A 24,701-nucleotide genomic window follows, 5' to 3' on the forward strand; every position below is an offset into this window, starting at 1 on the left:
AAAACCTAGAATTTACATTTAAATGTCATCTCTTACCCGACTCACTCTGTTTACTCCAGTGAATACGAAGCACGTGGAACCAGGTTCGCTCTTCCCTCCTTTTTTCTTTTTAGATGCTGCCAATGAGTCAGAACAAATGTGCTTTTAATCGAACTTCTATTTCATGAAGTTGAAGCTGCAGCTGCAGCTGAGAAAAACTTGGCCTTTCTTTTCTTTGTCAATGTCGTAGAAATTTATTCTATCTAATCTAGGGGCACGCCGCTGTTTGAAGTCTATGGGAAGATGTCCCTACTTCTCCCAGATTTATTAGCGCAGTTAAAAATTTCCCAGATTTGTCAGTCTCTCGTTTTAAGTCTTCAGAACACGTTAATTCCCCCCCCCCGTGTTGGTCACATTTAGAGGAAATAAAAAGCTTTGGGGTGTGGCTACCACGTGATTGACAGACTGTAGGTCAGATCACCCACTCACTCCAAACATGGTTCCTCAAAAACCAAGATGGCTGCCAGCCAAAGTGCAAAATGGAGGTTTCAAATTATATCACAGTGGGTCATTATATTTAAAAACTCAGTTTTGTTTTTAAAGGCAATTAAACTGACATGCTGCAGTTTTCCTGTTCATCTTGTACAAATACATTCAGTGAAAAAACCGCGCAGGTAATGATTTTTTTTTTTTTGTTGTAATGGCATCAAGATATCTTGTCTTGTAAAATCGTCACTTGATTTATGTAATTTAATGATCAAAATTTGTTTGTGGAGTCAAATTGGCTCATCGTTGACCTCCAACTTTAACTTCAGTCTGATAATTTTTAAACTAGCTAAAAAGAATAATTAAAAAATAAATAAATAAAATCACAGCCTGGTTAGTTTTAGATGCCTTGTTCATGTTCCCATATGAAAACACACAGAATAAACTGAAAAAAATTTTGGAAAAGCATTTGGCTGCAGGTTGGTTTTCACCCCACCCCCCCAAAAATAAGCTTATATGCATTCAAGTTCATTCACTTGAAAACACAAAAAGAAAAGACAGACGACAAAGAAGGAGACATGCTGGTCAAAACACGTAATGCCCTGGATTTTTATTTCATTTTGTGACAGTTCGGGATTCTTAAGTCTTTCCCATGAGAGAGAGAGTGTGTGTGTGTGTGTGTGTGTGTGTGTGTGAGAGAGTGTGTGAGTGTGTGTGAGTGTGTTGGAAGAGACTACAAAAAAAACAAAACTCATGACTCAACTGGGCCACTGGAATGGGCATTGGGATTGTGGTACAGACAAAGAAAAACTACAAGTAGCCTTGTTCAGTACCAAACTCTTCACAGAAGAGAGCGATTTTTTAAAGGTTTTTTCTTTTTTTTTTCCCAAATGAAGGCACCCGATAACTTGTGGTTCATGGCCTTTCAGCCTTCTGGAGAGTTTTAAAAGTAGAGAAAACGATTATTATTATTATTATTATTACTCTTTTCCCAATTAATACATGTTTTCTTCCTTATTGTGTAGAAGCTGGAATGATATAAATGTCAGTTACTGCATTTTTTTTTTTACTCCCTTATATTTTTTTTTTGATCAACAAGTAACAAAAGAATGAAGTTTTCTGTGAGAAAAAATAAAATAAAATGTGGGAGGTACAAAAATATTTTAGAAGAATGATAAGAGGGAAGGTGAGAGGGATAATTTTTGAGAAAAACAAAAAAGGTAATGAGCCCACATGGTGCCGAGCTGGGGGCCAAAAAAAAAATCATAAAAAAGCAGCATTAATTAATGAAAAAAGAAAAAATATAGTGCTTAGATAAGTCAGAAGCAGCAAAGTCTTCTGGGAAAGAGTCTTCATCCCCATTGTTTTGTTACTTGTCTCCGGAATAATATACGTATGGAAGAGCTTTTTGGAAACTGATTAACCCACTGACAAACTGATGCTGACAAACAAATTCACACCCATCGTCGTCTTCTACTGCCCGGCTGCGCCTGAATGTGTATGAGAGTATGACTCCATGGATTCAACATGACACATGGGAACATCGAGGAGGGACACCCAACAGAGACGGGCGAACCCCTCCGGCCATGTTCACAACATCCAAAATAATACAGAGTTGTTTAAGTCTAGCTAAACACTGACTACAGCACGGGGAACCGGTCAGGGGTACAGTGTATAAAAAATTTGTAAAAAGTAGGGGGAGAGAAAAACAAAAACCAAGAAGTCTGAATCATGAACCAAAAAAACAAAACAAAAACAACCCCTTTGTAAACACGGCACAATAAATAGATCAAACAGCAGGTTCCGCACCATGCATGTGATGACATACATTTTTCTGTGGTACAACTTTCACACCTCATACTCGCACCAGTTGCAGTTTGTCGTTTTCTCTTTTCAATTTAGATTCTTTTTTTTTTTTTTTCCTCTTTTATAGCTCGAGTGCAAAACATCACAAATGAACAATTCTGTATTCAAGTAATGTTATATACAAGAACAGGGGGGTGGGGAGGGGGGATATTACAAATATGCAGTACTATACATATAATTGCCATATTAAGAATTTACAGACGATCTCTTATTAACGGTAACAAATAAGGAAATGGGTGGGGTAGATAGGTGGGGCGGGTCGAGGGAGGTTGGGGAAGAAAAAAAAAAAAAAAAAAAAAAAAATTGTACGAGACGAGCATTGCAATTAAGTCCCAAAACAGTTGCCATGGAAACCCAGCCTTGCCATGCTCATTCTGCCACCACTTGCATTCATGACTGACAAATGATGCATAGCACCGAAATAAAAAACAAAAACAAAAAAAAACCAAAAAACCCAACAACAAAAGGAGTCACTCTTCCTCCGTGCTGCTTACAGGAGGCTACGTAACCTCCATGGCCACTGTGTTCTCTGATAGACTGTTCAGTGCTGGCTTGTCTTGTTCATGATTCTCCCTGAGGACAAAAAGAAAGAAAAAATAAATTAATACACACCGATGGCAGCAAAAAGTATAATTTTGTCATGCGTAAAAAAGCATTTTCTGCTTCTCTCCATTTATACTACAGTATGAAGGTAGATCAAGATTTTACATCAGTCAGTCTTCTTGTTTTTCTTTGTCAGATTTCTTTCACTTTTGTCTGAATTACTCTAATATAATGTTATGACACCAGGCTGTATTCAAGTGAACATAAAATTTGCTCCATTTGAAAATGAAACTCCATCCCATTAAAACACAAAAGGCCAAATCTTCCATAATACCATCAAGGGCGACACTAAATTACATACACAACTGTTCCACTTTTCGTTTTAGGACTATAGCAGCAGCACTTTCAGCCACTCCCCCATTGTCATTTTACGAGCACTTATTCCACCACATGGTGATATTGACTGGTTTGATGGCGCAGCAGTAGATCTGATATTTCATCTTTAGGACAAAAGCACAGCAGAAAGGTAAATATCTTTTGTGTTCCTGTGATATTGTGCAAGAGTCTCTCTGTTAAGCATGTTAACTTCTAATTAGCATTACGATAATAAATATGATTATGTGGTGCACACCTGTGGTTTCTTCAGTAGTGATGAGCATAATTTTCCTGCAGCTTTTGGCACAAACTGTTTACAAACCCTAACCCCCCCCCACAGAACTCTGGCGTCCTCACCTGGGCACTATGTCCAGCGGCGAGGCCGACGCTGTAGTGACCTTGGGTTTCTGACAGTTGGCGGTTGTGTGCGCAAACTTTAAGGCGGATGTCGACATGGTGGTGCTCAGTGTCCGCGGTGCGTGGACACGCTTTCCGGTGGGAACGCCCAGACGGAGGCTGTTGTTGTTTCCCAGCAGGACCTGAGTGGTGGCGGTATTAGTGGTAGTGGTGTTGGCAGGGTGGGCGGTGCCGTTGTTGTTACTTGCGGAGGAGGTGGAGCTGGTGGTGGTGCAGGGGTGGAGCAAGGCAGGTGTCGGGGTGGTGGTAGGAGGAGCTGGGGTGGCGGGGGATGGGGATGCTGTGCTCGAGAGGTGCAAGCCCTTATAAACACCTGAGGGGGGCAAAAGGAGGCCGGGCAATGGTGGGGGAGAAGGGTAGGGGTGGGTGGGTTTGATTACCATTAATTATCTGTTCTGACGACACATCTTGGCTTTATAAAAAGAAAACACCTGAATCACTGAATATTAATGAAAAACATAAGTTTGATTTTTAAAGTGAAACAAAACAAACCAAAACCTGCAGTTCAGAATTAGTTTAAATGTGAGATAGTTCGCAGGTTTGTTTAGTATCTACTGTGATGAACAAAGTCGTCACAGGAACCAGCAGGAACCCACAGAAGGTCAGTATTGGAAGGGGAAAAAAAAAAAAAAAACCCTTTCACAATGATTCATTGACTTTTGAAAATCGAAAGTCAACGAATCATTTCAGCACGTTTATCTGTGAAGGACAGATCCTTAGTTTTCATCCACACAATAATCTCACATTTAATTCTGTTTTGTCACTTTTCTAACTTATCTCCTAAATCCTGCTGCCTCAAATGGCAGCAGTTGTTCGGGGGTTAGTGCTGCAGGTTTTGTGCTGTCTGCTTTTGTGCTGTTATCTGTTCTTTTGGTGAACTCTATTATGGGTTCTAGACAATAATTGCTTCAGCGTCATTGTTTGCTTTGTCTGTTTAGTATCACTATATTGTTGCACAAGGCTGAATTGCACTTGAAACAGGAAGAGCTTTTAGTTTTTATGATTATGAGTCCTAATGCATCTTATTCATAAATATATAAACAAATAGTTGCTCCGAATGATAAACATTTATGGAGCTTGTTGTTCTGAGGGGTTATAAACCAGCAGCAGATGCTCAAGATTCTGTTAAGAACAGTAATGAGAATGCTTTTGATTTAAATAATTAGGCCACCTTACAGAGCTGAAGTCTACTGACTATGAAAACTCATACCTGAGGGGGAGAGGACGCCATTGACTCCGCCTCCCAGGGCTAGCTCCTCCTTTGTTTTCAGAGCCAGCAGTTGGTCGGCGGTGACGAGGGCCGAAGCGGCGAACTGAGCGCTGGCCTGGTCCAACGTGTTTGCCAGGCCCTATTAGAGAGTAAAACAATTTTTTTTTTTTTTTTTTTTGTTATGAGTGAAAATGCACGAGAGAAACAGAAGCGCCGTCATAACGGCCTGCTGACAAGCAGAATACTGACCACTGTGCTGTTGGCAGTGGTGGTGCTGTTGGCTTGCTGTTGCAGCTGGATCTGCTCCAGCTGCTGTTTCTGCATCAGGGCCAGCTGCTCCTGATGCTGCTGGTACTGTTCGGCTGTGAGAGCTGAGAGGGACAAAAGTTTGGTTATAAATTTGGAAACACATTCGCACCGCCACATACATTTATGAAATGTACAAATCACATTGTTTTCCCTCAGAGGGAATATACACACCGGCAGCTCCATCTCTGGAAAACACTCAGTTGAAAAGACTGCTGCTTTAGATGTACTTAGTCTAATCTTGACTTGTCTTGTTTTTGAAATTAAAATGTATTGTTTGCCAACAGATTCTCAAATACTTTTAGAAACTAGAAGAACTTTTCTGCTAATGAACACTGCATGGTGTTTAATCCTTGGAGGACTGGTGCGTGTTCAGACATCCAGATATGAGACAGCCAAAAAAAAAAAAATAACTGCATTATATGGTTCACTCAGACTCTTATGTCTGATAGCTTCTTTTAGTTTGGCAGCTCCAGTAGTTTATACTACAACACCAGCACCACATTAAAACCTTGGAATACATACATCTCATTACTGATGCATGAAGCCGTTTCCTAGACATTACAAATAGGTACAGAAATATTAGCTTTCAATTTCTTCTTGGCAAGTAAATTCACGCTTCGGTGAGGAACCCAGTGAGGCATTTTGATGGTTTCTGTCCTCAATCTACCAGCAAACGTTTCAAGGTTGTTTCTCTGTGGTGTGCCTGTTTGGTTAGACCGTTTACCTCACCCCTCCACACTCAGTGCTGTGTTGTTTGATAAGGCAGGAGCCAAGACTAAAGTCTGTGGCTAAAAGGAAAACTACAAACTCGGGTCTTGGACATTTCTCTCCAGTCAGTCATCTCACTGTTACTGCAGACTGTTCTGATGAGTAACTGAATGATATTGAGAAATAGCCTCATGGTGAAAAACATAACTTGCATAAGAACCTGCATTTTGCCATTTCTATTAAAATTCAACAAGACTATTAAATTTGAGATCCGACGACAAGACTCTGACCTTTGGGTCTGTTACTGCAATGACAAAGTGTGGTTTCACAGAAGACGCTCCTGGTGATCCATCAAACTTTCCACAAACCGTGACTGAATGTGAATTTGTAAACAGCTTATTTCAGTTGGATTTTTTACTACACTTAATATTCCAGTCTTGGTTTAAAAAGAAAGAAATCTCATCACTGAGCTGCATGTAGTTCCAGGAAGACATTCACTCCAGTAAACATAAAACGATCTGTTCCAAACCGATTTCATTTGTTTTCCTGCGTGCATTTTAAACTTCTTGCACCATGACCTCATTTGCATTGCAACCATTTAACCTGTAAACAACAAGCTCTGAAGTCTTTCTTCAATGGTTCTCTATGGATTAGCGTTACACAGCCTTGACCCTCAGGCCAATATTGATTTACTTACTCCCCCCTGAGTCTAGCAGCTCTCTGCTTCACAGGAAACAGGACTCTGTGCATGTTAAAGTCACAGCTCATCCTCTGGCAGCACCTCCATATGAAAGGAGCGTTGCACTCACTTCATAGTCCGACACGTCACATTTATTTAATCCAGCACTTCATACAACCTGCTGCTGCTCTGTCAGTCTAAATACTGCTGTAGTTACTGCCCATACAGAACGTGCTCTTTGTGTCCTTTAGGTCTCAGTGTTTTGTTTTTTTTTTTTTTTTTTTTTTTTTAAATAGACAAGCTGGCCAGTTTTTCCAAGAACAAATCAATGAGCAGTTTTTCCCGTCACATCAAAACATACATTACTCTTGTCAGCAGCAAGGGCAACATCAAGACAATCCCCACCATCTGACTGCCCTCACAGTGATCCCACCGGGGACTCGTGCCATTCACTTTGTATTCAACGTTCCACACCTCTGTGTCCACACGGCCCGATAGCTCCTGTGAATTTCATGAATTTATTTATCAAACCCAGTTTTTAATTAACACTGGGTGGGCTGGGAGGTGAAACAGTGTGAATGCCGAACAACAAACACACAAACCTAAACAGTTTAAGTCAAGAAACATTTGAGGGAGACATTTGTGTAAAATAAACAATCCAATACAAATTTGCTGCAGAAAACTTGCACAAAAACATTTATTCTCACACTTCATATAAGACGAGTGTAACTAACAACCACACAAATAGAATCCAAACTATTGTGATATATCAACAGGGCTGAGGAGTTAAACGTTTATTCTTAGTGTGTGTTCTGTTACCCATGACCAACATAGATTTTGATTCTTCAACCTCGAGCTGCCGTGAGCACAACACAGAGGGACCAACTGTCTTTGAGAGAACCAATGTGTGTTTGAAGGCACCCAGGCCTCTTACCAGCAATGGGTGAGGGTGCAGGGACGACCCTCCCCGGGCGTTGAGAGCCATTGGGCTGTCCCCCGGCTGTGGAGGCAGAGACTGGGCGTTTCAAAGCTCGACTCAACCTCCTGAATAGCGGATGGGCGTTATCCAGCTCATGTAGTGGTAGTGTCCGTGGTCTAAAGTGCCTCCATCGGCACGACTTTATATTCAACAGTATCTGACTGAGGTCCGTGGAAGAAGGGGAGGAAGAGGAAAGAGAGGAGTTGAAGGAGGAGGAACTTCTGTCCGAGGTATTTGTTTCTGAGGTACTGGCAAACTTGTCGATGGCCGGCGAGCGTGAAGTAGCTGTGGGGGGAGGGGGTGAGAGGGTAAACGGCAGGTCGAGCATTTCTGGATCCAATCTGTGGAAAACGTTGTCGTAGTCCGTGTACGCCCTGTCCAGCAACACCCTGAGAAAGGAGGACAAACATCAGTTCTGATATAGACTTATCAGTCTGTTATTCCTCCCATCAGCAACTTAATTCCAGTAGAGTGGAATTAATTGGATAAGAAAACGTCTCAGTGCAGCAAGAGTAAGGAGAATAATGGCTAGTAAATTGAACTGTGTTTAAGAAAAAGAGAAGAAAACATAAGAAAAGTAGTTAACTGACCGGCCTCCTCGTCCCACTCGTCGTCTAGCCATGCCCAGGCAGCGCCTCGGCACAGTGAGCGTGGTGAGACTGTAGCGAAAGCGAGCTTCTGCCAAACCGCCCTCCCAGGGATCACACCATGGCCAGCTACCCACACGGTCCTGGCGAGCCTGGAGAGACAAAGTAAGGTTGCTGAACCTCAACCGTTTCTTTCCTCATGTCTGGTGCAAAAATATGCTTGATATTTGTTTTCATGTCTGGTAGACGAGTTACACTTTAAACTACTTACAAAAACATTTCCACTGCTGGAAACTTTCCTTCAACCATTTGGCGTTCAAAGAAACCAACAACTATCCAATATGGCTACCGTCAGCTCACCACTTTAATCGTGATCTACTTTATTAGCTACAGAACATGAACCTCTAATGAACATCATTATAGATTCTGTGCATGACTAAAAAATTATGTCACTTACAGCATAGTACTGGCAGCCTGCCTTCCTGCGAAAGGCGTAGGCACCATCTGGATCGTTTTCCTCCTCTGCTTCCGATGAGCCTGAGTGCAGCTGTGGACAAAGAGGTCACAGGTCAGTCTAAGGTCAGCTGGAGAGCGTAATTAATAACACCGAAGCCACAGGTCACGCTTTAAATACATTTTCCACCCAATTGGCTCATGTGGTTTTGCAATTCTGAGCAGATTCATTTAGACAGAGGGCAGAGTGCAGTGACGGGTTGAATTCATGACAGCAGTAAAGGTATGGAGAAGGTCTGGGGACGCTGAAGTGCAGGAGAATTGAATTTTAACTCTTGATATCCAACAGTCTGCACTCTAATTTTTTCCATTAAACATGGTGTGATACAATATATACCAAAGTATTTCAGAATCACATTTACTAGAAAGAAGAAAAACTGATGGACACGAATGAAGTGTTAGAGATTATTAACTTTAACAACAACAAATAGCAAAGCATGAGTGTGTCCCTGTTTTTGTTTAAAGGTGTGTGTGTGTGTGTACCTGGGAAAAGGGCTCGTCATCCGAGCTGGGGAAGTCGTACTGGTTGAGATCCTTGGGGTTGAAAACAACAGGACCTGGATGGTGCGGGGTGCCCGACGACAGAGGCAGCACCTTCTGCTTCTTCTCGTACTTCCTCTTCTGCCGGGGGACTTCCATCTTCTCGGGCTGGAGGGGAAAGGCGTGGTAAGTGACGAGACTTCAGAGCATCTTGTAAACCCAGTCAATCTTAAATCATACACTAGATTCTTCAGCCTCAAGGTCAATTAATTGACTTAATGAACTCAAAAACAAGCATGTGATTGAAAACTAAAATCTTTTCATCCTGCAGATAAACAAGAGCCGACCCACTGAGTCTTCCCTATAAATTCAAAATGTATCCAGACTAGTCTTTGAAGTCCTTAGTGTACTTAAAGTGCTTAAATGTGGGCCTCACCTTTGACTTGTAGTCCTTGAGGTCCATGTGGTCCTGGTGTCGGTACTGGTTGGTGAGGGGAACCAGAGGAATGATCTGTGGCCTCACCAGCGCCCGTTCAGCCAGGACCTCTGCCATCACCTCACCACCAAAGTCGGACATGACGTTCCTGGGAAATGGATGGGACAAGGGATCAGTCGATCAAATTCAATGACCAAATGAAAATTCAATTTGACACCAGGAGAAATATCAAATAACACAAAAACAGTCAAAAGGTTTCACAGTTTGAGCAGCTGATTTTCTGCTTTATAATATCTGAGGGCTGCAGTCAGTGATTTGTTTTATTTCTGTACTAATGCATTATGCACACCTCTTCTCAAAGATCTCCAGAGTGAGGTGCAGCAGCTCTCTTTTGCTCTTCTCCCTCCTTTTGATCATTTCCAGAATGGTGACAGCTCGGCTGAGATCCCTGCGTAGCTTCAGCATCTTCTCATAGGACGCCTCGTCATTCTTACGGTTCTAAGATTCAAAGTACGAGCAAAACATTAGAAAAAAAGCAACCTAGCCAACTTAGAAAGATGTAAATTTAATATTTACAATTGCAATTACAATTACAGTTCAGAAAGACATTTGTTTGAAATATATTATTTTGATAAAATCTAAAATAGGCTTAATTCATGTAATGACCACTTGGTGGCATATTCACCCTGTACAAGATGAAAAGCTCCATTGAGTCACAGTGCATAAGACAAAAAAAGTCAGGAAATTGTGGACTGGGCTGAATATAAGTGAGAAGTGCAATTTTTCTCTTGGCCTGATCACTTCTGCTGCTCTGGTGGTCCCCCCCGCTTCTATTTTATGACTTCATACACTGATGCAATTGATGATCAGGGACTCGAGTCTTTCTATAATAAACATAAAATCACCGACACGTCACACAGCAGCTTGACTTGTAGAGCAGACAGAAAACAATTTAGAAGCAGACTAAAGCCTGGATTTTGTCGGTTAATTCATTCTGTCGGGTTGAACTCAGCATTAATAAAATCTGTACCAATGGAGCCCCAAAGCTTTGTTTCAACAGCACACACACACACCGAGAAAAGTATGAAGCTGCTCAGTGAACAAGCTTTCAGTGCTTCACACCAAGCCCTCTGTTGTCAGCCTGTCAGGATCACATACTGGCAATCTATCACAACCGCTTCATAGTTTCAGCTCGCAAAGTGTTTACAAACTGGAGCTGATGAACCAAAACGAGCGTCACAGGAGACTGATGCAGTGAAATGTAATGCTTTTCAAATTTGTTCATGCATGAAAGGAAGCCCACGTACCAAGACACAAGATTTCCTTCAGTATGAGATGGCAACGCACCATTTTCTTTGACCCCACTGGTCGTAATACTTCAACTTGTGTTTAGAGCACTTCTATCATCTACGGCAAACTTAATATAAAGATGGTTATAGCTCAGCCGTAGGAGAAATATGGAGAATTGTGGGTAAAATGGCTTCAAATAATGCCTCACTAGAATAATATAAAACACAAAAAAAAAAAAAAAAGGAAGCCCAGAAAAATTTCAATTAGTAAGATGCTGACATTTCAAAAGGACAACGTTGTACACACAGGGTTGACCTATAAGTTAACTTCTGCCATCTCAGCCACATCCAACCAATAAAACAAAACAACAACTGACCTTCCTAGTCTGCATCTTCTCTGTGCGTCGTCGGAAGGCTACATAGGGGTCACTGGTGCTGGAGCCGTCCCGCTTCTCCTGCTTGACGTTGGGGATGAGTGAGTTAGCCTTGCTGTTTTTCCTCTTGCGGCTCCAGTAGTCGAAGACCTCCTTGATGAGCTCGTCGTCCTCCTTCAGCAACAGTTTGGCCTCAGGAAGACTCACCAGCTAGAAGATATTAGACAGAGGTTGGATTTCTGGACAATCCATTACCCAGTGATAATGTTGTTGCTACTTTAAATGGTTCTATTGTGTTTGGGGGACACGCAGGTACCAACCTGCTGCCCACTGCCTTTCTCCAGCCGGTCAATCATCTCCTCAAACTGCAGGAAGCTGATCTCCATCTTCTTTTTCAGCTTGTTGATGAATGCCTCATCGTCTGAGTCCAGATCGTAGTCGGGCTGCTCTGTGTCCAAGCTGAAAGCTATAAGAAGGTTGGAGAGGAAACGGATATTAGACAAATTAATGTACTGACACATTTCAGATGCATCATCACTTTCAGATATGTAATTTTTTTTTTTTAAAACGTGTTAAAGTAGTGGAAACAATCAGCAAATAAAAATATATTTTTTGGAGGTTTTGGTGTCTGATCACCAAAACGATTGCATATTATTTGTCCTAGGACTGTGTGTCCTTTTATTCTCATTTGCACCAATTTCATGCACACCAATAAGCCTGTATTGTAATCCCTGTACTCATAAGTATTTCGTTCAACTGCCCTCATATTTGACATTTATCCGAAGTGACGTGAAATTAATGGATAAAAGAAGAACGTCAATTAAATGTGAGCAATTATGACGCTGCCATGCACAAGGAGCGTACAAGTTTGGACTCATTTATTCAAACAGAAGTGATGTGGAATGAGGGAATGAATTCAGAAACCATCAGTCATATTTTGAGATTTGTTTGACACAAAACTTCAAAATGATTAAACTTTGTTGTTGACATCCAGCAAATCAGAAACACCTTTCATTTACAGCGGGGCGTCAACAACTAACTCCACAGCTCAGACCTCTAGTTATCTTTCTATATTTTGTTTGGCGACTTCTATTTGTTCCAGTTTGCCCATCTATACAACAACTGTAAGGGTCCGTCTAACAATACTGCGACACAAGATCATGGACTTTTGTAATGTGATATCAGAATCATTACATCACATCATTACATACCTGCAGGAATGTGATTTACAACCCAGTGTCACTGCGTTAACAGCCAGTTGGATAAGGGGGGGGGGGGGGGGGGGGGGGGGGGGGGGAGAGAAGATGGTTCCCCTTTGTGGTGCCAGTTAATGACAGTTAAATTACATGTGCAGATAGTTGCTTAGCAATTCAACTGCCAGGGTCAGACCATATCTTGCGCCTGCTTCATTCATATACTTGTATGTGGCACATGTGAGCACAGACTGTAACTAACATACAGTGAGGTTTAGAGAAGAAGGTCCAACACAATAAAAAAAACATTAATAAGCAGTCACTGATACTAACCATTGCTACTACTAAGACACAATACTCTTGAATACACCTTTCAAATTGTTTTCGGTGGAGCTTAAACTGTAAACAGAGTTGATCCCTTTTTAATGTGACTGCAGAGTTACAGCTGGATACATAAAGAAGGAAAAATGTATCTGCTACAATTTGTCTGGGAAAAAAAGCCCAGAGCGGGGCCCATCAACAGATGCACACAACCATAACCAGAAGGAAAGATCTGACCAAAACAGCAAGCCGGCTGTGAATAAGTGGCAATGTTTTAATTCTCCACCTCCCCAAGCTGTCTGTTTACTCTACATACTTCAACCTGATGTCCAGACACATACTGCTGCACACGTCGGAAAAGAGTGCAGGAGTATGTAAGGATATGCTAGAAAACTTGCAGACTACATAAACCGCCTACGCTGCAGCTCAAGAGAGGCAACATGGACTCATTCCCAGCAGCAGTGGAACATGTGTGGGGTAGGACTAGTTAACAAAAAATAGATTCCCATAAGGACCTGAACTGATGAGTAATCTGTTCTGCATTTAGGTCAACCCTCATCAGCACAATCACTATTAGGATGCTGCATTACAGCTACATTGCCAACCAGAGTTGAGCCAAAACAACACGCACGATCTAAAAATGAGCGACAAAGCTGAGTCACGCAGGCAAAGATGTGAAACACGACAAACCCTCAGCACCTACTGAAAAAGGCACCAGCCCATACAGTCAGTTTGCCAGTGGTCGTATCCGTCTGTGAGCGCAAAGCCTCTTCTAGTTACATTAGCACAACCCCCAGTAGCCGTCAGTCCAGTCTGCGCACTGAGCCATTGCTGGATCTTTAATAGGGAACCAGCCTGCAGCCTTTCATACATCACATTTACCCAAGATATAAATTTTGTCTCTCATGTGACACATAAAATTAGGAATTCACTTTCCAATAAAATTTTTTTATGTTGGTTTCAGAGAAACAGTTGACAACTATAACATATACAGCCCCATATCTTGAAACTACCATAAATTATACAATGAGCGGCTTTCTTGTAAACAAGTTGTTTACCCAAAACAAATGTTTGACACTTAAGCCTAACAAACAAGCTAAATTAATTTCAGTTGAGCTTTGAATGGAATAAATTCTTACTCTCCTGAACTGGTAACTGCAGCTTTGTCTTTCCAGAGACACCAACTACACAACTTTCAGACAGTTGCCGTAGTGCCCCAACAAAAGAGACCCTTTCAGTGTGTTGCTGCTATATCCACACGATATAATACTCGTTCAACTACGCATGACTAATAGCACAAAGTTAAGTTCAATAAGTGAGTGTCTTCGGCACTCAGCCCACTCAACATCTGTTGGACACCAGCTTTAAGCAAGCACTGGATGATTATCAGGCTCAATTACACCTAATGTGTACAATCAGACACCTGGAAGGACGACATACTGGAGATCTGACTGGAACTAACAGTGTATAGTAAATATCATCTGGCTATGGTCAGCAAGTCTCACCCATGGCTGCAACTCAGAGACCAACTTTAATGGAGTCTGCATTACTGTGTGCATAATTTATACAGGTCAGACAGTTTAATTTCAGTTAAAACGTAAATGGGACTCTCTTTCCTTCGTGGTCCAATGTCAGAATACGTTTGACACAGAAAAATCTAAAAAACTATTCACTCAGAGCTTAACTTTTTCATTCTTACACGTCCTCCACGTCTTTCTGAGATATTTCAAACCAGAGACTTATTCAAATCAATCAACAATTCAACTGGCCAAAACTCATTCTTTTGCAAACATGTAAAAGAGGTGTTTGGTTAGAAGTTAGACTTTTCCTTCCTCCAGCTACCATCCAGCATAAACCACTTTCTTACATGTAATTATGAAGTAAACAATGTACAAGCCAAAGCATCTGCTGCTTCAGCTTTAAAGTGATAACCTCTGTCCATACTTAATTAGGGCTGCCTTCAAGTCAACTTAATTTGACAGATGGGATTTGTGGATTTGAATGCAACTTAAAAAAATTACACCATACACACAGCCTACTGTATACGTGCAACTTAACAGATTTTTGTACAAGGACCAAACTTTCCAGGACCAAAGGAGAATTTTCTTCAAATTTCATACAATCTGAAGCTCTGAGGAAACTGTGAAATTTATTTGACAGGCTGACACATTTATCATTTCAGCTTTCAACTGATAACTGTCTCAGTTCAGGGTACAACAAATTGCTTTCCTTTGAGGAACAGTCGTGGCAACCACTTGCGACGCAGACATGGTTACTGAACTAACCAATCTCCAAGACTCATTTTCTACTGAACCAGGCAATCTCTCAAAATCATTTTCTTTGACAGATGACAACTTTGTAAACACTCATACAAAAATATGCCTGATGCCATTAAATGGGCAAATAGCTGTGAACAACAGAACCCTGCAGAACCTTGGCTTGTGGGAAACTTGAAAGGATTTTAAGACTTCATACAGCCGACTGAGCTCACCTTCAGTAGCCATCATTTCACTTTTAACACTCAATGCGTCTTTTCTTCCAGCAAAAACTGAAGGAGGAAATTTATTCTCCATTTTATTGCCCAGAGTTTGATCTAACGAACACACTCTGGTGTAAAATGATGATTTACAAACAGAAAAGCCTCCTAAATGTACAATAATGTGAAACACTCTACTCAGAATAGCTAATTATTTGGATTAACAGTCCCCAAGTCCCCAACATAATCGAGTTAGAGACTATTAAAGCCAAATTAAACCTCAACTGCTGCATCTAACTCATCATCTCTGCTCTCTACTTCATACATTTGCCATTAGTGAAGCCCACTTACGCTGTATGTGAATTAGCTGCTTTGGCATCTTGTAGTCTCCAGGGTAGAGGGAGTCGTAGTAAGTGATGTTGCTCTCCGCCTCAGGAACCGGGATGACCATGTTGTCCCGCTTCTCGCCATACACCTGCTGTGCTGAGATGGCCCGCTGGAGATGGTGTTCCTACAAAAATGCAGGTGGAGTTCAGACACGCGAGGATAGATTTTCTCTCACCACGATCTATGTATGAAGTTTACTCTTTAAACAATCAGGCTGATATGAAAATACAATACCTGGTAAAGAAAGATGAGAGCACATTAAAACAATATAAAGACAATTTAATTTGCTGGCTGTTTTCAAGCTGCATAAATCAATGTGCCAGCTTAAGTTTTTAATTAATTAATTTTTTTATACATTTTACAAGTTACCAGAAATACCTATTAGAGGCAACAACCAAGTTTATTTTTCTACAGTAAAATGTCCCAATTATGTATGACAACTACATTTTCCAGGCAAAACATCCAGTACCAATCAATTGCACTGTGAACCAGCACGAAAAATGAGCTGCAGCCACAAAGTGTGAGAAAGACAGAACTTTAAATCCTGTTACACACCATCTCTCGAGAAGTTTCAAAATTTTTGCTGCCAATTTCTTTTCTCTACCAGAAACACTAACCCAATCTATTCTGTTTCTAGCTTTAATGAGTATTGACCAGCTGTGCTCCATGAAAAAGCAAAGCAGAGCAGAAACTTCACAAAAGGGTTGTAACAAACAATACAAGAAAGCAATGCCCAGATACAAGAGTAATTTGTGGAACAGCTGGAGCAAAACAGAACTCCTCCAACCGAAACATAGGAAATGCTGGCCACTGTAATTCGGAGGGGGGTACCAAGACATGTAGATGGCCGGTGAATGTACGCTTACAAGGTGAACTTCAGGAAGAAACTGCCGATTATCCAGTTTAACTGGTGGGTATTTTATAACACCCAGGTCTTTTGATAAAGAACCAGAACAGGAACAAACAGACTTGTCGGGACAAACAAACGTCCTTATTAGCGCTCTTGCCAAATCTCAGTCAGTCAATGTTGTAAATGTGTTCGAATCGCCCCTAAATGGTGTGTCGAAACTGGACAGGGAGAAATTTGAACCTGCTGTCCAATCATGCTCGAGTGCAAACACAGACTGGAAACTTGGCACTGCTTTTGTTTTCAACACGCAATCTGCTGGCCTTATCTACATGCCGCAAATATGACAAGAGCCTGTTGCTGCCAAGCTGGCTGAGGGGGACTGTGACGGAAGGAAAGGAGACAGGCTGGATGGCTGATGAACCAGTTTGCTAGCGGGCTGCTTGTCTGAGCAGTCCCAGTCAGTCGTAGTAGTAGTAGTAGTAGTGCCTTTGGCCCAGAGCTGGGCGCTGAGCCACCGGCAGCCAGGCAGTCTGGCAACAAGGCAGCACGCTGCTGGGCTGGTTCAACAGCTCTCTGGAGAGAAGGTGTGTTTGTTTCCCCTGTGGCTGTCAAAGACCCAGGGGTGGGTGGGTGGGGGGGAATATTTGTGCCTGGGGAAGGTAGGCATAGAGAATGAATGAGTCAGAAAAAAGGCAAGTACGTGTGTGAATGTGTGCACTTGATTGAGGAAGTGTGATGCTGGAAGTGTAACTGGTCTGTTGTGATTGCATTTTTTCTTTTGCACAGAAAGCTACTGAACATACTTGCCAGTCAGTTACAGAGAGTCACTGTTGTGTAACACGTGGCTACTTTGAGAATGCTATATATCAATATAAATGAAGTGTTGAACACCTCAGGTTCAGCCCATGGAATCAGCGTCCCCAAACGGGTAGCAGCAGGATTTAGAATCTGATCTCTTGGCTGATTCCTAAAGCTGTTCCTCCGGTAAACTGAATGAACTCACTGCTTCTTAAATCATAGATAATATGGCCTGTTATGACAACTATACTTCAAGCTCTGTGGGCTACTTCCCTTTACATTCCATATGCAAACATTCACCCTGCATATGTGATCAGCCCTGATGTGTCTGAGCGTTTGTCAAATGACTGTTTCAAAAGGTTGAGGTTTATATTTGTGTTGCTCTTCCGTAGAGATTTGTGAACTCATGATAGTCATACAAATGCCACAATATACATCTTTTCATATACAGTGAGAAACCCTACACAGTTAAAACAAATGTCATCCTATAAATGGTTCAAAACTTTGGTATAAAAAAAAAAAAAAAAAAAACAATTATGGTGAAATTTGGCTGTGGTTCAATTCTATTTTCTCACGCTGCATCTCGTAATTTAACCCATCCCCATTCAGGAACTACCAACTGAACAAAACAAACACCAATGTTATTTTAACTTAAGCCAGTCCTTACAGGTTTGTTTCTATACAGAATTCAGAAAGAAATAAAATGTTTGTACATTTCTAACCGTCACCTACATTACACAACAGCAATCGTGTTCTGCACCAACACTTTAACACCATGTATGAGCAACATCATTGTCATGAAATTGCAAGAGTAAAGTTGTTTGGAGATCAATATGGTATTTCTATGCAAACATTTGAAAGAAGTTGTTTTAGTGTTTTAATCTAAGGGATTTTTTATAATTTAGATTTTGTTTTAATCCGAACTGGGTTTAGTCCCATATGAAGGTCAAGAGAAAAAGGCAAATTTTCTGTATTTTCACTGGGTTTAAAAATCAAGGAAGATTGTCCCTTTCCAGAAAGACCTTCAGCAAGCAACCCCAATCAATGTGTCTCTCTTAAAAAGGCCCTGATAGGGTAGGTTTTTTTTTTTTTTTTAACAGCAGGTCCTTGGACACACACAGCGTTGCCACATTGAATTCTGCGTGTTTCATACAGCGTTATCTTGTATAACAAAACTGGAGTCAGACAAATTTCTAAAGCTTTTTACACTCGGTACTGTCAAGTGTACACAAATCTCTTGCAGTTCCAGTTGCGAAGAGTCTTTTCAGCATTTGCCTTTGCAAAAGGATTTCACCAGTGTATTACAATTTTTCCTCAACATAAAATAATGGATTATATGTCTATGTAAAAATGAAAAGCCATGGGTGGTCTCTAATTTCTCTGAAATTTTTTCTTCTTTATACTTCCATAAACCCTCATGTTGTGGTAATCATCATCTTTTTTTATTAAATCAGACTTATTACATCCCAGAGTGCATTGCACATCACAGCCATTTGGGGTTTGCAATATTCTAAACAGTCATTTACAACTGAGGCAAGTTATTGTGCTTAACGTTTATGGCACTATGGGCTCTGGCTATCTGTTTTGAAGATTTACCAGCTTCCTTAGCTGGAGAAACTGCTGGGGACAAGGAGCCTTTCAATTTTATTCTCTAAGCTTCCCTGAGGCGTTTGTATGCCGAACCCAAAACTTGAACACATGCAGTCTATCTGTAGCACTTGGCACAACCCCCTCCGTAATTGTACATTTGCATAACCTTCAAGTTTCTATCTGATTCCAACATTTCCCCGGCTAACCCCGAAAAACCTCTGCAGCAAACATCTTCGGCTTTACCACCACAAGGGAGAAACTTGAAAAAAATAAATAAAATCAAATGGCCTTGAGCAAAATCTAGTCAGCTGCCAAACCTAATCAAGCAGTGTGTTTGTTTACTTTCCCCACCATGGCTATTTGTCTGAGAATAAATAGACTCAGATTGAGGTGAACAGTCAGAATACAGAGCATTTGGCTGGTGCCCCTCAAACAAACACACATTTTCCTTTGGGTCTGGCTTTCTCACACATACACACAAGAGTCCATAAATAGCCTTCTAAAATGACCAAATCGATCACTGTCAAGTCTGCTGAGGGAGTCAGAGCCTCCTCCACCTCGCCTCCGACAGCTACTGTCCCAGACACTGTAAATGCCACTTAACATGATGGACAGCTGCAGGGAACAGTCTGGTAAAGCTGTCGGGGGACACATAGCTACAGTACAAAGCAGGTTTATGTGCTGCGTGGGAATATGATTTTTAACACCCAGTGTTAGCGGGATGGGAAATTAACTGCAGCCATCAGATTGCATTTTTTCATCTGTTCCAACTCTAAGCAGTTTGTAAAGTAAGAGCATGGATTGAGAAACTTTCCATTCCACAAATGTGCACGGCTGGTAAAAAGGCAAAGTAGCTGCCAAGTTTTTTTAAGCTTTAGTGTAGACCCACAATTAAATAATAACCCAGTCAAACCAAATAATTATCTGCGAGTGATGTGCTTACAGTAGTCTTCCATTCATGGATCATTGATTGCAGAATTCCTCAATTCATTGGCCTTTCTCAGTAGTTGAGCTTTAGCAGCTGAGATTTGTCATACTGGAGAAATAACTGGAGGTGGACTTAAAAAAAAAAAAGTCCCAAAGCTGGTGTGGATTTCCCACGCTACCCACATATGCCTCAATACACAACTGTCAACAGTGAAAGAATAAGAAAAGAAGCAGCTGAACAGAGTAACTTTCAATTTCACAGCATGTAGACGGCAAAGCCTTTGGACAGGTTACATGGCCCAATTTCCCACCCAGCAAGGTCACACAGTGAGGAACTGGTTGTCCGCCAGAATCAGAGTGTGTGTGTGTCTGTGTGTACAAGAATGGTGTCTGGCAGAGAGGCAAACATAACAGATGCCTGTGGGTTCCCACTAGGGCCGCAGATATTGACCTCACTTTCACCCAAATGTAAACACAAGACAAAGTGTCTGGCCCAAAACAAACAAGCAGCACGTGCTGAGGGAATTTCAGCAGCTCTCCATTCAAGCCATGGCGCATACACATTGCCTGTAAATTACAAAACCACATGCTGGGATGAAATATGACTTAAAAGCAAAGTCCAGAGAAACCAAGAAAGCAAGACTGTAGTGTAGTCCTCGAAAGATGCAAAAAACAGTGTATGCTTGAGACCTGAGTCTGAAAATTTGCCTTGTGGTCTGAGTTCAACAGCTCACTGGTAAAAGCTTTCTATTAACAGAGTCAGAAAGTGCGGAGACACCACATATTCACCCTGTAGACCACCAAGTGGGTAGTGAGTGCGGTTGTGGTGGTAAGTGGAACATGCTGTGCTGATGCATTAACACTTCAGAGGCGGCTGCACAGTATTAAATCCAATTCTTTGCTCAATGGGTGAAGCACATATCTACAAGATACCAGGCACCGTTTGTTGTGTGGATCAGTGGGTGCAGGATGAAGTCCACAAAACTAAAACAAACATGTTTACTGCACAATAAAACACCATCACCACCCCTTAAGTGCTGAGGGAGGGTTTCTGAAAAGAGTGGGAGCTACACTGCCAGATATCTGCCAAAAACTATTAAAAGCACATTTCCATCTGGGTTCTCACGTAAAATTTCACAACTCCAAACACTGAGTGGCGGCATGCAGCGGTCCTTGGCCTATCTCTTATGATAATATGACTGTTACATAACCGAGCACTCCAGCTGAGCAGAGCAGACTTTGAAGTGACAGCATGCACCCCCCTTCCTTTCCAATACTTCCCTCCTCTCCTCCTGAGCGCCACGTGCCACTGGTCTGCCAGCCTGCTGTGCCATCTGACACACTGAACCCCTGACACGGAGACGCCACCAGAGTGGCTGCAACACACTTTCGGTGAATAACGACATCAGCCAGCACAGATGCCTGTAGTGATATTCCCCATTTAGTTGGCATTTCATATAAACATTAGTCAAGCTTGCTGAATCAGCTATAAAGCTGGACCATTGGAGGAGCTAATATATCACCTGGGGGACCCAAAATAAGGGCTTAACTTGTCTGAAAAAAATGGCATGAGCAGAGCATAAGAACAAACAAACCCCCACTACATTCTACAGATAACTAAAAAACACCCATGCCATGTACTACACAGCCCAGATCTAGGGGAGCAGACTGTTTATCTGCCTGACTGACTGGTGCATCACTAAATCTCACCTGGAATACAGCATTTCCCTTTCCAACTGAACTGAAAGCACACTAAGGGTAGCCAATTATCTGCAAGAAAAGATAGCAAACACAGTTGGCAAATATCACAATAACAGTTGGCGTTTTTTTAGATGGGCTTTAATGCGCTTAAATCGGAAAATTGCATGTTAAAGAAAACCCACATTATCCCTATTGTGACAAGTCAACACAGCTAAATATATCATGGGAAATCTCAGGAGGTTTAGAGGTGCAAAACTGGAGGATTAAATAAAACTCCTGCCTGACAGATAGGCGAGCAGGATGTGCATTCCCTGTTCACAGTGTAAAAATCACAACACAACACGCACTTCACTTATAAATAAAACTATCACACGCAGGCGCCTCCATGACAAAGTGGTGACAACAAACTGCAACTTAACTGTGACAACAAGCTCTGGTGCAAATCAGGTGACAACCAAGTCAACACACACACACACGCACACAACCAATGCACATATGCATTAAGAGTTTTTGCAAATGCACGGCAGCAGTGTTGACATTCCTGTCTGGTAGTGGCACTGATGCCACATATAATATGAAAACACTAGCTCCCCCTTGCCCCGGTCCTTCGCTATTACGCCAACACAAGGCCCCGTCCTGCCGGACCAGACAAAATGTCGGAATCGCTCAAGTCACATGACTCCTTTGTACTCAGAAAACCAGCTCAAGCACAAACAACCCGTCCAAACCGGGCAATTTTATCCAATAATGCCCCACCGTGCTCCCTCTTTGGCCTAACTGCCGCCGGGGCGCCCCCTGAAAGCCACCGGGGGGCAGAAATCTGTCGTGTTTCTGCGTAGAAAATCGGCCGCCATTTTGTGAGAGCTTGCGCAGGGAGAAAAAAAAAAGACGCCTCAGATCGTTTTTTTTTTTTTTTTTTTTTTTTAAATAAACAACAATAACATTATTTCTTTCTTTTATAAAATCATACCGATTCCTCTTCTTTCTCCATCCCCGTAGGCATCTGCGGCACTGCCCGGTTAATGGACGCATATTCGTGCAGGTCGGGTAAGTCCTCACAGCGGAAGACGGGCAGCGGCTTGGAAGCGTCCAGCGCCCTCGCCCGAAACGACAATTTACTCATTATTTTTCACAATTCGAGACGAAATATAAATCTATCCGATCTCCCGATATCAACACCGGAGCCGAGTGGAGCTTTCATGGATGTTTCTGTGCGGTTCAGTCTCTATAAAGTGGCGGTAGCTTTTGTCAATTTAGGGCGTCGCCGACGCAGCCGGGGGAAGGCCCGGATCTCGGTCGCTCTCTCTCGGACTGTTTTTTGCCGACGCTCCGCTCCCTATCGGTGGCTCAGTGCGCCATGGACAACATGGCGGACATTTAAAACTCTTTTGCGCTGTTTCGCTCGGAGCGGTCCAACCCCCAGTCCGCCGGCCGACCATTCCCACTCGGTCCCGGGCGCTTGCGCGTTTCGGGGGTGGGGGGAAGGGGGCAATTCCTGCAAACTAACTCCTCTGCACACATGCACATAAATAATTTAAATAAACATTAGGCACGGCTGAGATTTTTTTTATATATATATATATATATATATATATATATATATATATATATATATATATATATATATATATATATATATATATATAGAGAGAGAGAGTACAAAGATATTTTATTCTAAGGAGATATTGGGTAATATATTCATGAAAGCAAACAACAAATATACATGTATATGAATCCACTCTTAAGTGTTTTTAATATTATAATGGGAAAAAGCTCATAAATTAAATAAACGCATCACTCTAAAATGCAATTTATTATACATTTAAATCAATCTTTAAAAAAATGGAATAACCGATTGTACAGTCAAATATTGAACATACATTTTACATACATTTTATTCGTGGTTATTTTTTTTTTTAAATATAAACTTACACAAATTGTAAAGCTCATCTCAATAAATCATTGTTGGTCTAGAACTTTTCCTTTGGGTTATTCATTCATGTAATAAAAGGATGGTCAAAAAGGGCACTATCTGATTTAATGAAATTGACTAAAACTAAAAATAAAATAAATAAATAAAAATCCAAGTGCCTACGTTGACTCTTATTTCAAAGCATATATATATTTTTTTCCCCAACCATTTTTAATCTAAAGATATTAAAATTAAGTTTATTCATGTACTCTGGGTATCTTTTCTGGTGGTTGGTTTTATGCTTTAGAGCAAAACTGAAGGACAAAAAGCTTTAATTTATTTCAAGCCTACGCTTCAAATCCCACAGAAACAGCCGTTCCTGCAAACTGACCCGAGATAACAGATCCACTAGACCTCATCTATCAGCAGTGGTTTTACTGCAGCCCACAATAGGGAAAAAAAAATGTTGGTTCCAGGTGAAATGCTTCATGGTAGCATGTTCAGGGCGATCAATGCCGCCCTCTTCTGGTCTGACAGGAAAAGGATCTTGGTTTTCAGGACAGCATGCCAATCAACTCGTTTGTATGAAGCACAAATGCACACAGCAGCACAATGCACACACAATGCAGCTCTATGAGTGCACATGTTATTCAATGTATGTGATTCCAGCAGTGTCAGAGCCTTAACCATGTATTAGAACAGCTCCTATTTCACTCTTCCTCCCTTTCTTCTACCTTTACCCCAACCCATTTTGTAAGTCATTTAATATACTGGCTCTGTTTTTTTACTCTCTGCTGATGGAACAATTGGAATTTCCCCTGAAAATGAAAATAAAGGAACCGAAATTTGAAAATCACTATTAAAGGCTGAAATAAGGCTTTGCTGATCTAAGAGCTAGACTTAGTTGGGTACGGTACACAACCAGAGCCAAAAAGATCTAGAATGCTAATTAAACAATCATTAAAAACACCTTACCTGTTGGTCACATTGGGTTTAGCCAGGGTCCAGCCAGATAAGCTCAGTTTTTTTTATCCTGGTTAAATCCATTATGAGGACCTGAAAACCAATCCACAAGAGCAACAGGGACATTTAGCGAAAACACTGTTAGAATAACGTTGAACATAAAGCCTTTAAAAACAGAAGATTATGACAACTGAGTTTCAAGTCAGTTAAAAGAAAAAAACGCAACTAAAGGTTTTTCATTTGTTGAGTAAAGAGAAGTTTAGAAAAGGCTACCTAGGTGGAGCTAAGACCAAAAAAAAAAAAAAAAAAAAAAAAAGTAAGCCCACCACCTGATCTGGATTGTCAGCAGTGTT

General features: G+C 41.4%; 1 protein-coding gene across 1 annotated transcript; it reads right to left on the reverse strand.

Annotated features, from left to right (window-relative positions):
- Window positions 1-2,319: 2,319 nt before the first annotated feature.
- On the reverse strand, window positions 2,320-22,965 carry LOC115057349 (enhancer of polycomb homolog 1-like). Its single transcript, XM_029524412.1, has 14 exons — window positions 22,444-22,965; window positions 15,572-15,731; window positions 11,551-11,696; window positions 11,234-11,440; window positions 9,917-10,065; window positions 9,568-9,715; window positions 9,135-9,299; window positions 8,596-8,685; window positions 8,142-8,290; window positions 7,507-7,940; window positions 5,126-5,247; window positions 4,877-5,015; window positions 3,607-3,979; window positions 2,320-2,904 (listed from the first exon to the last, which is right to left on the reverse strand). Exons 1-14 carry the CDS (start codon window positions 22,594-22,596, stop codon window positions 2,832-2,834), a joined length of 2,508 nt encoding a protein of 835 aa, XP_029380272.1. The 5' UTR covers window positions 22,597-22,965; the 3' UTR covers window positions 2,320-2,831.
- Window positions 22,966-24,701: the final 1,736 nt, after the last annotated feature.

The sequence above is a fragment of the Echeneis naucrates genome, chromosome 17 (genome assembly GCF_900963305.1).
Source record: "Echeneis naucrates chromosome 17, fEcheNa1.1, whole genome shotgun sequence".
Taxonomy (NCBI): domain Eukaryota; kingdom Metazoa; phylum Chordata; class Actinopteri; order Carangiformes; family Echeneidae; genus Echeneis; species Echeneis naucrates.

Bases quoted from the DNA above. Each gene is read 5' to 3' on its own strand.
- LOC115057349 (XM_029524412.1), bottom strand. From the start codon at position 22,596: ATGAGTAAATTGTCGTTTCGGGCGAGGGCGCTGGACGCTTCCAAGCCG. The intron at 11,441-11,550 runs GTTGGTACCTGC...AATATCTTCTAG, and splicing joins AGAAAGGCAGTGGGCAGCAG to CTGGTGAGTCTTCCTGAGGC. The intron at 5,248-7,506 runs GTAAGAGGCCTG...TGTCCCTCTCAG, and splicing joins TGCACCCTCACCCATTGCTG to CTCTCACAGCCGAACAGTAC.